The 12,054-nt window shown below is 39.2% G+C and overlaps 1 protein-coding gene and 1 long non-coding RNA gene across 2 annotated transcripts; both read left to right on the top strand.

The window, feature by feature from the left end:
• The first annotated feature begins 255 nt into the window (after nucleotides 1-255).
• Nucleotides 256-11,799, top strand: axdnd1 (axonemal dynein light chain domain containing 1). The gene is made up of 25 exons (XM_022764472.1): nucleotides 256-325; nucleotides 957-1,105; nucleotides 1,201-1,304; nucleotides 1,745-1,838; nucleotides 2,344-2,429; nucleotides 2,528-2,584; nucleotides 2,770-2,878; nucleotides 3,511-3,632; nucleotides 3,886-4,026; nucleotides 4,258-4,362; nucleotides 4,714-4,834; nucleotides 5,214-5,315; nucleotides 5,453-5,619; nucleotides 5,869-5,938; nucleotides 6,559-6,778; nucleotides 6,919-7,135; nucleotides 7,471-7,564; nucleotides 8,414-8,604; nucleotides 8,901-8,991; nucleotides 9,207-9,350; nucleotides 9,688-9,771; nucleotides 10,476-10,577; nucleotides 10,688-10,779; nucleotides 11,298-11,437; nucleotides 11,553-11,799. The coding sequence occupies exons 1-25, from the start codon at nucleotides 256-258 to the stop codon at nucleotides 11,666-11,668; spliced, it is 2,988 nt and encodes a 995-aa protein (XP_022620193.1). The 3' UTR covers nucleotides 11,669-11,799.
• LOC111216904 lies at nucleotides 9,320-10,288 on the top strand. The gene is made up of 3 exons (XR_002664936.1): nucleotides 9,320-9,350; nucleotides 9,688-9,771; nucleotides 10,243-10,288. It is a non-coding gene; the product is annotated as an uncharacterized LOC111216904 (long non-coding RNA).
• Nucleotides 11,800-12,054: the final 255 nt, after the last annotated feature.

Raw genomic sequence — 12,054 nt, 5'->3', positions numbered from 1 at the left:
CACAATTATAACAATCAAAAAGTACAAATTTAAAGGCCACAAAAGTCAGTGTAGCTGTAAGATTAAAAAAAAAGTGAACAAACTTCCGCGCTAGGCGTTTCCATGGCAACGCGACCAGGAAGTCAAAGGCGAAGTGGAGGGGAAGAGACGGTTCAGTTCTGGCAAATAAAACTAGCTTATTCCCTTATGACTATATCAGAGTTTGAGAATTTTATTGCCAAAGTCTTAGTATAACATTTCCGCCGTGATTCCAGTATGTCTGCGTCCATGAGAGCCAGTTCAGCGCCAAGTTCATCGAGGCCGGAGCAAGCACTGGACGCCAGAGGTGAAGTTACTGTACAGTCAGTGGGGGAGGCTAACATGAGCTAACAGGTGGATGATAGACAGACATAAGACTTGCTGATGTTAAGAGAACATCACTCACACTGCCATGGTACACATCATTTCACATATTGAGTAAGATAGATACACCTGCCACATAAGCATTTGACCAATTCTACATTTGAAACGTTTGAATTGAGGACAACAGAGTGGGCTCACATCAGTTTCTTTCAAAGATAAAAACAAATTCCCCCCTCAATCTTAGTAACAAAATCATATGTTCTCACCATGTTTATCATAACAATAGTGTTAAAATGTGGAAGTTACAATTTCAGGAAATAAAATGGAAGAAGAAAAGACAAGAATTTTATATATATATATATATACATATATATATATATATATATATATAAAGTAAATTAAACAAAAAGCTGAATGCCTGGATATACTTACAGATACTTTTTGGTTGTGTATCGTTTAGCAAAAAAATATTCTTGAGGGAAACTACTACTATAATACTATATATGTTATATATGGAAATATCAAACTATGAGACACATACCATCCTTTCCTAAAGGTTAGTGTCTGAGATATACACCTTCTGCTTATATTGAGCTTGATCTTATTTTTTTCAGTAGCAGAACTGAATTTTCAAGTCCCAGCAGAGAGCAGAAATACACAGCCCCCTCCTATCAACATCCCAGATGAACTGCTGGCCAGCCTTACCTCTACTGTCTACAACAGGAGCACACTGGGGCACACTGCACACCATCGGCACTGCAAGGTACATTCAAGCCCCATTTTTATATAAGAGGGTTATGTCTGTGTGGCTGAAATCAGTTCAAACCAGTGTTCCTAAGATGACTTTGTATTTCACAGGGCTGTGGAATCAGACGGCCAGATGCAGTCTGGCATCACCCACTTGGACGCAAGAAATACAAATACTTTCTAGAGCAGCCAACGTCCCTGACTGGAGCAGGCAGGTCAGCCAGGCAAACAAGATAGATGTAGAAACATAAACAATGTTGTTACCTCACCTAACCCTAACCCTCCAAAGATTTTATTAGAACTTAAGTCAATCAGTAATTAAAGGAACACATGTACTGTATGTTTTATCTTGACACTAATACAGGACAGGGTAAATACAAAACCAGTTTTGTATTGATTTTGTGTTTGAAGAACTGGACATCTAGTAAAGCTGCATTAATTGTATTAATTAATTAATTAATTAATTAATTGTATGTTCTGAAGTCAGTTATTTTTAATTAGATAATACAATAATGAATGTAGAATCACGGCAACATGAAGCATGTGTTACAGTTGGTTTTCTGCAATCTGCAGATGAAATAAGAGACTAAATGTGTGTGTGTGTGTGTGTTTGTGTGTGTGTTTTTAATTTTTTGTTTGAACGGTGTCCATACAGGGATATTTCGTTCCTCTGTGATGCTATGGTAACTCAGAGGAAGACAACACCCCTCCCACCACTGACTGACAGGAGTGGTATTGGTGACACACAGGTAAGGTGCTTCAGCTGAGTTGTTTTGGCTTTTTAACCATTTTCTGACAAAGGTTCCAGTGAATGTGGCTTAATTTCTGTTTTCAGTTTTTTTTATAACCTACTTCATAGTGTCTTTTTTTCCAGCAGGAGCATATGTGGTATAACACAAAAAAGAAAAAGCAGTACTTAAAAATATAAAGAATTACCCAACAGATTCAGAGTATTTCTGTACTTTGAGTACAGTAACTCAAAAGTTTGTTTAGAAGTTTAAAACATGATGCTGTTTTATCACTGAGCATTTGCTTCTGCACTTTGAACGAAGAACAATAACAGAAATTTGATATATTTCAAGATTGTTAAATTGATTTTCCGAATTCAGTAATAACAGGATTTCTTGTAGTCTTAAAATACTGTGATTTACTTAACAGTACTGAGTTTAAATTTATTGCCATCCATCTACGTCTCCATCTATACAAGTAGGCTGTACAGTGTGAGGTGATAATCACAGCTACCTTGTCTTACAGAACTTCAGTGTCTCAGAAAGTCTGATCCCTGAAGAATATCACATTGTGAAAAACAAAGGGCTGCGGAGCCTTGAGTTCTATGAGGAGTGAGTCTGCTTTATTATGTTTATCCACTTTATCAATTGTCATATTATCATTGTCAAATTGTTTGTCTGTCAACTCTCATGTTGCATCTCTTCCTCAGTGCGTTCACAGTACAGCTGCAAGATGACGAACAGAAACTACGGATCTTTCCTTCACTGTGAGTTAAAGAACATGAAGAAGAACTAGGAGATTTTTTTGTCTGAATTAGTAATGGTACATCTTAATGGTAGGAGGTAATAGAACTATATACCATTGGGTAGGCAAAGTGCTAGTAAGATAATGGATGAATGTTGTCAAGGAAATGTGTAGTAATACAGATTTGCGTGTATGTTGTGAGTCCAGGAGGCCTAGTGGCAGACTTGAAGTGGTCCAGCTGATGAGGATGATGGACGACATGCTGGAGAAGGCCGGTGTGGATCAGCAAAATGAGGAGCTGACTCAGCTCTCCCAGGTATGCAGACAGATAAGCAGAATGTACAAAGGCGTCTGTGTGCCTCTATGGCTGACAGTTTTGCTGTGCTGAATTCATGTACAGAGAATAATACATACTTGTACAACTTTTCAATCTAATAATGGGCCAAAACCTGCAAAACTAGAATGGCACTCATTAGAGCGCATACCTCCGCCAAGGCCAAACAATCCTACAAGACTTTTGGTCTCATGTATAGCTTTACCTATTTATTGTCTACAGACAGCTGTATGGTTTTATTACCTGAAATGATTACGTCAGCATTATTCAATTCACATAGCTCTACAGCTGCTGTGTTGCAACCACTGTTGTTATTTTGTAGTTTTATTTGTTGCATGTTGAATTAGATACTAATGTAAGCATTCCTAAATGCTGCTGGTGCCATATGCACTGTTACTTACTGTTAATAATAAATACAACTCTGTGTGTAATGCAGATTCAGCATTTTCTTCCACCAAATCTGGAATATTATCTGGATCTGGATCTGCAACAGATTTTACAAACTCATAGATCTCAACACTATAAATATGTGGGTTATATGTTTTATGTGGGGATTTTTATAGAAATATAGCCATCTGTACACTGTAGAAACAGTGCAATGAAATGTCTTACAGATGGAGGGTCTGCTGGAGCTGGTGCAAGTTGAGCAGAACATCTACAACATTGTTTTCCATGAACTGATCAGGCAGGTCAGCGTGGGCTGTGTTGAGCGGGGACAGCTGCTTGCCAAGCTCAGGTTAGCTGTCAGCACATTTTGAGCTTTGAAAACAGTTAAAACCAGATTATGGAAATATGTAAATTAGAACTAAATAAAACATGGTTCTGTATACTGTACAAAACTGTAAACTGTATTATCTTTTTGTACCTCAAGTTAATTCTGAAACATATTTTGACAGATAGTTTAGGTGAAATTTGACATTTTCAGGGAACCTTTTCTAGTAATGACCCAGGAAGCCTCTTTCCCAGCAGTTCTTGTGTGTGTGTATCAGACAGCGCTACCAGTCCTTGCTGGAGCGAATCCCCCGCCGCCTGAAGGCTCTGCACACGGAGGCAGTGGCACAGCGGGCTCTGGACCGCCGGCTCACTGATGAGATCCATCGCATCAAGACTTCCATCCAGCAACTCAGCACGTAGGTTGGTCATGGTCAGGCAGCTGGATCATGATGAAAGAAATTACTGTGTGCTGTTTAGCACTGGAGGGTGTTGATGGAGTGATCTCAATTTTAAGAGGAAAATAAGAAATGCAAGAAATGAAAATAATAGCACTTATTAGAATGTGTGAATATGAGAAATGTATGTGTGCTTATTTCTGAGTCTATATATGTGTGTGCTTATGCCTTCGTGTCTGTTCCTCTTTACAGGGAACTGTCCAAGATCAGAGACCATGATGCATTTGTTTCCCAGCAGGCGGAGCGCGCTCACTGGCAGCTGGCTGAGTCGCTCGATCAGACGCACACCAATTCTGAGTCAGTCCAAGTCCCATTTTCATCAAGTTGATACATTCCAAAATTAACCAGCTTGAACATTATGAACATTATTTATCTGGTCGCAATGAGTGATACACTACAAGATTCTTCCAGTATAAGAACATGTAATTTCTTATACTTGTAATGCAGTGCATCCCTGTTGTTATGTCCACAGTAGTGGTTACTGTATCCTTTATCAAAGAAAATTTAATTTTATATGAGAGAACAAAAAGCTAATTTTGAAAATATTTAATGTAACTTAAGTGCAGCAGAAATTCAGTAAGCATGCAGTACAAAAGAACAAACTCTAACCAAGTGTTCTCTCTCACATTGTCCATGTGCTCTTCTCAGTGTGGTCCAGGGTTACCATGAGCTGTATGAGCTGCAGAGAGGTCGCCTTGAGGCTCAGCTGCTTCAGATGACAGAGGAGAGAGACTGTTGGAGCCAGCTCACCTTCTGCCTCGCCCTCAAGGTGTGTGAGCAGTGATGTAGTTTTTTCTTTCAGTTGGACTCACCTCGTGTGTTTGCAACATGATACATAACAGAGTTACTGGCTTTGGTTGTACAATCAGGAGGAATGAGAAATTCATTAATATGGATAGATACAGCCTGCTTTGCTGGAGGCCCCAGCTGACAATATAAAGTGTTAAAGCCGATGGTGTGAAAAGGCCCTGCTACATTTTTCAATGAGTTTTCACAATGGGCTTGTTAATGGCTAATAATATTTTTTTACATTTTCATCACTATAAGTTTTGGGTTGTTAGCATCAAATTTTTACTCGAAGATGCTCAGTAAAAACAATATTAATTGTTGATCCCAACAAGTACAGCATGTTTTTCTGTGATTGTCAGGTGATGAGTGTGAAGAAGCTGCAGCTGGTCAGTCGGCTGCATGTCTACGAGCAGAGCTGGTTTAAGACAGCAGAGCACTGCCTCCTCTACCTCACTTCAAAGGTAACAACGCAGTTCCACCTTCCTAACATTTTTTTATATTGCTCAAGCAAAAACACTCGACATCGCAGATGAATCTCTGTAAGTGTCGCTGGTGGTTCAATTAGACCCTGACTATAACAGTGACCATCCCTCTGTAGGACACAGAGGACCTAAATATCATCATGGAGCTTAGTAACTACTGGAAAGAGCAGATGACTGCTTTCATGTCCCAGATGAAGAAGACAGAGCATGCTCAGTTTGAAGAGATCTTTGCCATCCAGCAAGGCATCGCCAAGTGGCTCACCTTCTGCACCACACAGAACAAGTAAGCACAAGTTGAGATGCCAAAGAAGATTACTTAATGATTATCTCTTATTATATAGTATGATTAGTTAAAAAAAAACCTACATATAATTTTGAAAATACTGTAACAACCTAATTTAGGACTTTCACTGTGTTCAGCGTCCAGTAGAGTAAAGAGGGTTAACTCAGCAAAATACTTGAGAGCAATTTGTAGAAGAGGAGATTAATCTGTGTGTGTATTCTGTCAGTGATGCTCTTTCTCTATTTCAAGGTGTCCTGACCCAAAATGTGAGAAAATTTCACTGGAAAAGATTCATGCTGATTTAACACAGTGGTCAAATGTAAGACACCACATTAACTCCCTGTATGTGTGTATTTTTCATTATGGTTGTTGATTTTATCTACCTGATATTTCTCACCTTTTGTCATCAAGCTGGAGTATTTCTGACATGTTTCTGATTTCTAACATTGTCATCATGTATTTGATCTGTGTCAACTCTGTCATGTTTTTGATCTAATCCTGTCATCCAATCACTTTCATCCATCGCATCAGACTCATCTCTCATAATTATCGTCACTTGTTACGTCTGATCCGTGTCGGCTATGCCATGCTGTCACCTGTCTTCTGTGTTTCACCTTTGTCATCTGTCTCTATTATCTCATCTGTGTCATATGTGTCCACCACTCATCATTCATTACTCATCTTTGTCATCTGTTTGAAAATCTTACACTAACCACAAATGAATTATCTATGAAAAGTTATCTACAATGCTCTTAGCTTAGCATAACACTTGGCTTCATGTTCAAACAATCCTAAAAGCATTATTTCTCTGTCATTTAGATTTATTTAGATTATATTCCAAATATCTAGTGGATATGTTGGTATGTTTGAGTCATCCAGTATGTCCAGTTAACAGTATGTCTAAGACTAAGTCTTCCTCTATGTTCTGTTTCTCTTCAGATGTTGGCCCTCCAGTGTGAGCGCTACCAAGGTGAGAAGCTGTTCTGCTGCCAGCAGACACTGGGTGAGCTTGGCCGTGTCCAGGAAAGATGGCTGGATAAGAGCCTTCAGCTGTTCAGAAGACACTCTTCTCCTGATGGTGAAACCCCTGGAAGCCAGCTGGGCAGGGTCCTATCTGAGGTCCTCAAACAGCTGGACACACAAGTCAGTGGAGAGAGTGGTGAGGGCCAATAGAGACACAATTTGGAGCATCTTCAGCATCTTCATAGATCTGTGTTTTTTCTTGGGTTTTCTTGATGTTTTAATGGGTCTCATTGTGGCGGATTTCTTAGGATATGGACTTAAGTGTTGCTGTTTCAGGGGTCCACGGACAGATCACGTCACTGCTCGGCTTCATGGAGTCCTGGGTTTCCAAGCTCAGTGCAATGATTTGCCGGCCAGAATTGATGCCTGTGTCTGATTGGCTAAAGCTAGAGAAGGCACTACACAAATGGCTGAGTTCTGCTGAAGAAGCCTTACAGAATGTCTCCATCACACAGACAGAGAACGAAGGGGACAAAAACAAGCCTGACATATAGTATGTTTTACCTTCAATGGCATTACTAGTTATCATAAATAGGAATCACACAATTGTATCTCTCAGAGTTTTAAATGTATACTAATCTAATAAAAACTACTTTACTTCTAAGGGTCCAATTAATTTTTTTTTTTTAAATTTGAAAAAATTTGTAGTTTCTCTAGACAATCTTATATTCATTGCTTGTGATAAAATTTGATTAAAAGACAGTTTTATTAATGAGCAGATAGAAGATAAATTAAGGCCAGGTGTTTAATAGTGAAATTTTAATATTCCCAGGTAGTTCTTTGTCATTGATCTGAAATGCTCTGTTGTGTGTTTGTTTGTTCAAACAGTAGAGAGACAGAGAGTGTGTTAGACAAAGTGCAGGAGTTCATAACCAGCCTGTCCAACTTCAGTGATGGTGAGAATGCGAGACTCAGTGAGGAGGTAAGTACCAACCAGGTTCAGTCAAACTGTGAAGGGACGTTTGCATACATTTATAAAATGTTGAAAAAAGTTAATTGTCACTTAGCCCATCAGCTCCATGAAATGTGATACTCAGGAGTTGCACGGACCAAAACCCTTCCTAAGAAGGGTTGTGTTTCAGCAACTGCTGTAGGTGACTAAAATGCTAGATTTACTACATTTTTAAATATTTTTGAATGTGTTTATTTACTTGATTTTGCATAATTATTTATCAACAACGAATTAGTGAAAAAATGCTTAGTGATATTGTTTTTTCATAAATATGCCACTTCTATTCAGACTTTAGCAAGTGGTGTTTTGCCATTTTGAGTTGGAAATGGAAGGTAATCTAGTCCACATCTCTTTTTTCACTTTTTTCCCTGCTCTTCCCTCTTTCTGCCCTGTCCTTTGTACTGTCAGCTTCACTTCCTGAGCTCTCTCTGCAACATTTCTCTTGTGGATCTTCTATGCCATTTAACCCACATAATTCCATGTACCACAACCTTCTTCAGTGATTTCTGTTTGCTCTTTGTATAACTCATTCGTTTTTCATCTTTTCCAACAACACCTTGTCTTAAATTCATGCACTTACTGATTGTAACTCCACACTGTGATGATTTCTACTGTTCTTTTCATACTGTTTACGACTGAGCAGCTCTACCAGGGCGGTTGTGGTTTCAGTCCCTGTCCCATGTTCACAATAGTTGTTGAGGGAGAGGAGACTGATATTTCAGATAGTTTTTCGATTTGTTTTCATTATTACATAATCAAAAGATGTACTTGTATGTTACAAAGTGCTGGCTTGAATTTTAGTGTTTCCTTTCCTGTCAGGTCACTTCTATTCACATGGCTCAGACCCGCTGGATGTTGGAGCTGTTGGTCCTCATAGTACCTGACCATAGTGAGAACCAGGATCAAGAACCTGAACACCAATACATTACAAACATCTCACCACAGACACTGGATGAGGATGCCAAGATCCTGGCTGAGAAACTTGACTGTTTTTCCAATTACATCACCAGGTACCAGAGGTTGTTACATGTGTTACAAATCAAAGCAGATGCTGTCAACCAGATTAACTAAAAATCAGTGTGTAGTAAAATAAGTAAACGTTTTTGTCTCACGCCAGCACTAAATTGAATCTTACTACAGAATACAGTGATAACCTCTTCAGGGTATACATATACACACACAAATGAAATGACAGCTAAAGTATCTTTAGTTAAGAATGGAGATAAGTTTGACGCAAGATATCTGAGTGGGAGAGGATCAACATAGGAGGATTTACTCATTGGGAAATGTTTGTTTTTGACTCTAGCTTTTGCAAGCTGATTCTGGAGGAGGAGACTTTGCAGAACCCACATCAAGCTGAGGGTGAAAATGAGATGAATAAGTACAAAGAGCTGCAGGTAAACAATAATCTCACAAAAAATAACAAAGAATCACTCATAATGCCAGGGCTACATGTTTTTACATTTCACATAACATATTGGAGCTTAAAGTACAGTCTGTGTCCCCCTGGTGATATTACAACAATTCACCAGGGGGAGACAGACTGAAGGTCAGACATTTTAACTGCAAGCTCAGTTCAGCAAACCTACATAATGTGTGTGCATGTTCTCAGAGGGAATGCGTTGACTGGAAGGAGACCTGTACAGTCCTGCTCTCAAAGGTGAAAGGTTGTCCTGTGGAGCTGCCTGTCAGACTGCCTGCTACCACATCCAGAAATAATGACACAGTCTCTCCAGCAGACAGCATGGAGACTCTGGTGAGGATTCAACTCAAATACAACCCACAGGAATGTGTTATATTGATTAATGATCAGTAGAACACATTTCCTGAAGAAATGTGTGGCTGTTGTTGGTTATATATTTTAACTTAGTCATCTCCATTATTGGACTTGACTTGACTTGACTTGACTTGAAAGCCTGGTGTCAGGTAACAGACAATTATATTGATGCAATGTTAAAGAAGTAGAGCTGAAATCAGAAGAGACAGATTGCCATTGTTCAAATGTCAGAGTTAACTGTAGTTAGGATCAGTGCTTCTGATTTTGATGATGGCTTTGTGTGTGTGTGTGTTTGTGTACGTGTGTGTGTTCACAGGTGAACAAAGAGATTTCAGCAGAGCCTACAACAGGCAGTGGGGTCACAGAGGTCAAAGATGAGACTGAGGCAGAATCAAGAGATGTGAGTCACTTTAACACCTAAGTGGAGTGAGTGAAAAGCTTACTTATTTTACTACACACTTCAAATTCTCTCGTGAGTGAAAGGTTTGAGGGAAGGGAAAAGGCATCATTGCTATTGTTAATAAAGTGAAGCAGGCTGTTCTTGTAGTTAAACACTCTTATTTAAGCAGAGGATCAAGGTTAAATGTCCTGTGTTAACCTTAACCTGCATTAAGGTTGTATTATGCTGCACTTTCAGAGTCCAGTAATGAATTTGTGAACCGTCTGTCATGGTTTTTATACCAATTTTTAGTTGATTGTTTGCTAATTTTTGTTTTGTGAAATGTAACAATGATGGACACATTGTTGATTGGCCTAATGCATAAATAAATATCATGTTGGTTGAAGGCATTTTACTTATAATTGTAATCCCTGACCAGTCCTGTTGAGTTTGGATAGTTGTGATGATGATGGTACTCTTGTGTGTTCACAGAGCACTACTGAAGGACATGAATTACAACAGCAAGAAGTTTGTGAGGTATTGATACATCTTCCATGAAATAGACATCATTTCCATTATTTGACAGATTGAAAAAATCTGATCTGAAAAAACAAAAATCCTGGGTTTGTCTGGAACTGTGAGATTAGACTTTTTCATGGTGTGAAGGTTACAGGGAAACACTGTATCAACCACACTAAATGAACAGTGTTATTGTTGTCCTGCAGGGGGAGCCAACAGTTTGTGAGACACCAGTGGTGAAGCTGATCGGCTATGATGGACATATTATACAAAGAAAACTGGGAGAGAGCACTATCTATCTGAGTGGGGTTAGACAGTTAAAGCATTCACATATCCAGAGCATGCATTTTGCTTTGTATTGAACTGAGCCTGTCTGTCTGTCTCTCTGACCATCTGTATGTTTCTGTTTGTCTGTCAGACTGATGAACTGGTCGTATCTCCAGCAACAGATGAAGCTCAGAAAGCTTTTAGTGATCTGACCACAGTAGGATTACTGCAGCGGGAACTGCAGTAAGTTTACTTTCTTATTGTTGTGTGGAACACTTACATATTTTTGGAATATTACTAATACTGTGATAATAGATCATTTTACCTTCTGGTGTAAAAATCTAGGATTTTTCTCCCTTATGTATTCCAAAACTGTCAGTGTGTTTTCTATGACTGCTTCAAAAAAGGACGACAGTGACGATAGCAATGTGTATGCAGTTTTTGAATGATTTTCCATTTACTGTTTGAAACACTCGCTGGCTATTAGCTCTTTTGTGCCGCACAAAAGAATTTATATTTATTTTTTATTTAAAATAAGAATTGGGAGGCTAGTATGAGCAGCAGTTACCACCATGGTTGAACATCCATCTACAATAATAAATATATCTGATTTGCTGTCACCATCAGTCACTATGGAAATAACTTTGTTGAATGTCCACACATTGGCCAAGTTTCTTTTGTTCCTCCGAAATGGAGAGAGGACCTCTATTAACTTGTGGATGTGCAAAGGACATCTAGATTTCTCTCCATGTGTTTGACAGTGATTCTGAGCTGCGGGTCCAGGCTGCTGAGCAACGAGCCCTGAAAGCTGAGGAGGCCCTGCAGGCAGCATTGGAGAAGATTCGGGACCTAGAGAGACAACTTCAGGGTCAGCCCAGTCTGGAGCCCAAAAGTAGTGAAGGTAGCAACTAAACAACTCTAATGACAAGTCTAATGACTTTTAACTGAGGAGGGGAGACAGTAACACACAGGCTTAGTGTAGAAGCAGTAAATGTTTTACTCTGTTTGTGTTGCAGAGAAAAAGAAAACACCACCACCTTCCCCACCAGCAGTAGCACCCCCTGCTCCTCCAAAGAAAACAGCTCCCGAGGCCAAACCAACAAGCAGCACTAAAAGGACCAAGAAACGCTGATCTGACATCTAATTAGAGCATGTTACGACTCTGTATGTTTGGGACTGTCCAATTAATGTCGAGGGAACTGCTTTTCAAGTCATTTGTATGATTTTATGTATTGTGTGTTCTCTGTTGGAACAAGACCAGGGAGGAACACAACACCAGCCCATGTATTATCTCACAGGTTTTCAAATTAGTGTGGCGTACATGAATAAAAAAATAGGAGAAAACTAAAATGGTCATTAACCAGCGCTGCCTTAATATTCCCAGTATCAGGAGGTTGTCCTTATTTGAATTACATGGCTGTTGTGTGAAAATGAACATCACTTGGTGATGTTGTCTTATATTACGGCTTGCTGTGGCTTTGTTTAACCTCATATGTTTTCTGACGCAATGTAGAAGCA

This window comes from Seriola dumerili, unplaced genomic scaffold (genome assembly GCF_002260705.1).
Source record: "Seriola dumerili isolate Sdu_G_001 unplaced genomic scaffold, Sdu_1.0 BDQW01000002.1, whole genome shotgun sequence".
Lineage (NCBI taxonomy): Eukaryota > Metazoa > Chordata > Actinopteri > Carangiformes > Carangidae > Seriola > Seriola dumerili.
This window is presented reverse-complemented; position numbering and strand designations above follow the sequence as displayed.